General features: G+C 62.4%; 2 protein-coding genes across 2 annotated transcripts in view; both read right to left on the reverse strand.

Moving 5' to 3' along the window:
- The window catches only part of CKAP2L (cytoskeleton associated protein 2-like), a 9,814-nt gene extending 9,644 nt beyond the window's left edge, over nt 1-170 (reverse strand). The window contains exon 1 of the mRNA XM_009319336.1: nt 155-170. Coding sequence (XP_009317611.1) covers nt 155-170 — 16 coding nt within the window. The remainder of the gene's footprint in view (nt 1-154) is intronic.
- A 247-nt stretch (nt 171-417) lies between these two features.
- On the reverse strand, nt 418-1,726 carry LOC103912923 (interleukin-1 beta-like). The gene is made up of 6 exons (XM_009319333.1): nt 1,686-1,726; nt 1,544-1,592; nt 1,274-1,463; nt 995-1,165; nt 740-885; nt 418-647 (listed from the first exon to the last, which is right to left on the reverse strand). The coding sequence occupies exons 1-6, from the start codon at nt 1,724-1,726 to the stop codon at nt 435-437; spliced, it is 810 nt and encodes a 269-aa protein (XP_009317608.1). The 3' UTR covers nt 418-434.
- Between the last annotated feature and the right edge of the window lie 500 nt (nt 1,727-2,226).

Consider the following 2,226-nt stretch of genomic DNA (forward strand, 5'->3'; position numbering starts at 1 on the left):
GGGCTTTGTGCCCAGGCCTGGAGAGCCCCCAAAAGCAGCTGCAACAGCGGGATTTTCCCATCCAAAAACCCCCCCCCCGCATCATTTAACCCCTGTGGGAACAACAGGCTGAGCGACGCCATGCTGGGAAACGTTTTATTTCCACCTCCATCACCAACAAATACCCCCATTCCCGATAATAAAATCACAGTGTTTCCAGTAAAAGGTATATAAGTTAAAAACAAGGGGTGGACACAATAAATAAGTATAAAAGCACTGGACAGACACAATAAATAAGTACAAATTGGGGCGACTCGGGCCCATGGGGCCCAGAGCTGCTATTTCACCTGAAATAGATGGGGAGGATGGGGGTCCTGGCTGGGGGGTTTGTACTCGGTACATACAGCCTGAAAACCGGCAACTGCCGGTTGGGTTGGGTTGTGTGCGGGGGCTCCTCAGCGCCCGCTCAGCTCATAGGTGGCAATGTTGACCTGGTCGGGCTGGTTGGTGATGCCGACGGGCTGGCGGGGCTGCAGGGAGGTGCAGACGAACCAGCCGGGGAAGGCGGCCGACTCGAAGCGGGTGGTCCTCTCGGTCGGGCTGTCCAGGCGGTAGAAGATGAAGCGAGTCAGCTCCACGCTCTCGATGTCCCTCCTGACGTCAGCTTCCTACAACCGGGGGGGTGTGTGAAATGGGGCTCAGGGTGGGATGGAGACTCCAGCCCTGTGGGGGATGGAGCCGGTGGGACCCCCCTGCTCACCTCCAGCTGCAGCACGGGCTCAGCGCCGCTCATCACGCAAGACATGTAGAGTTGGTAGCCCTTGATGCCCAACGCCACTGGCACCCGCCCGGTCCCTGGGCCGCCTTGCGATGACCGGGGACGGTACAGAGCGATGTTGAGCTTCACTGCAGAGAGAAGGGACGGGTTAACGGGTGGTCCCGGGGCAGTGGGGTGACTCCCAGGTGGTCCCGGGGTTGGGGATGGGGATATTGGGTCCAGACTGTGTCCCCTCACCTTTCTGCCTGGTGGCGGGTCCCTGCAGGTGCAGGGCCACCAGCTGGGTTGGCGGCTCCAGCACGAAGCACTTGTGGTCAATGTCGAGGATGTCGAAGGACTGGGAGCGGGTGTAGCGGTAGACGGGCGCCCCGGCGTAGCTGCCCTTGATCTGCTGGAAGGAGACGGGCTCTGCGGGGAGGGAGACGGTCAGGGGGATGCTGACGCTCCCGGGTCCAAGAGCGTCCCCCAAGAGCATCCCCTGGCTGGGGGGACACCCCTGACACCACCTCCCCATACCGAAAATATCATCCAGGAAGCCCCCAAGGTCACTGTCAGTGAAGCCCTTGTGCGTCGGCTGCCTCAGGAGCTTGGTCACGGCCACCACGAGGGTGGCAGCCTGGCGAAAGGTCCTGGTAGGGTGTCTGTTGGCCACCGTCACCTGGATGCCCACCCCGGGTGATGTCACCTCTGAGTCCAGGCAGGGTTTCTGGGGGGGAAAAGGGACGTGAGGTGAGAGCCTGGCTTCCCTGTCACGGGGGTCTCGCCGTTCCCACCACCCAGTGTTACCTTCTCCAGGCAGAGGCAGTCGGGGCCATAAAATGTCTCCTCATTCAGGCTGAAAGGCAAAGGGACATGGTGAAGCCAGGGCCACCATGGCACCAGGGCGGCATCTTGTCCCCAGTGTCCCCTCCAGCACAGCCACACTTACCTGCTGCTCTCCAGTGTGTCCAAATCAGGGACAAACGCCATCTCCACCGCTGACTGCAAAAACCCGGGCAGAGACCTGCTCGTGTCTGTCGAGTGTCGCGGCACTTGGCTGCCTGCTCCTGCCTGTCCTGCCTGCAGTGTCGCTTGGGCGCTCTCTGAGCCTGGAGTCGGCGCGGCGGGTTTTCAAGAGCTGCTGGAAGGAAGCGCTGTCAGAGCGGGATTTCCACCTTTCGCAATGCCCGGGTTTGCCCAGTTCCCCTGGTGAGACCGGGAGGGCTGGGGGGCTGGCTGTCCCCGAGCAGCGCTGTGGGGCAGAGCAGGGGGATGCTTTGGGGTTGGTGTGCGGGGCAGAGAGCAGGGGCGATGCTCGGGGGCCGGTGTGTGGGAGCAGGAAGGATGCTCTGGGGCTGTTGTGTGGGGCAGAGAGCAGGGAGATGCTTTGGGGTTGGTGTGAGGGGCAGAGAGCGGGGGCGATGCTCCGGGGCCGGTGTGTGGGGCAGAGCAGGGGCGATGCTCCGGGGCCGGTGTGTGGGGCAGAGAGC

The sequence above is a fragment of the Pygoscelis adeliae genome, unplaced genomic scaffold (assembly GCF_000699105.1).
Source record: "Pygoscelis adeliae isolate BGI_AS28 unplaced genomic scaffold, ASM69910v1 Scaffold352, whole genome shotgun sequence".
NCBI classification, from domain to species: domain Eukaryota; kingdom Metazoa; phylum Chordata; class Aves; order Sphenisciformes; family Spheniscidae; genus Pygoscelis; species Pygoscelis adeliae.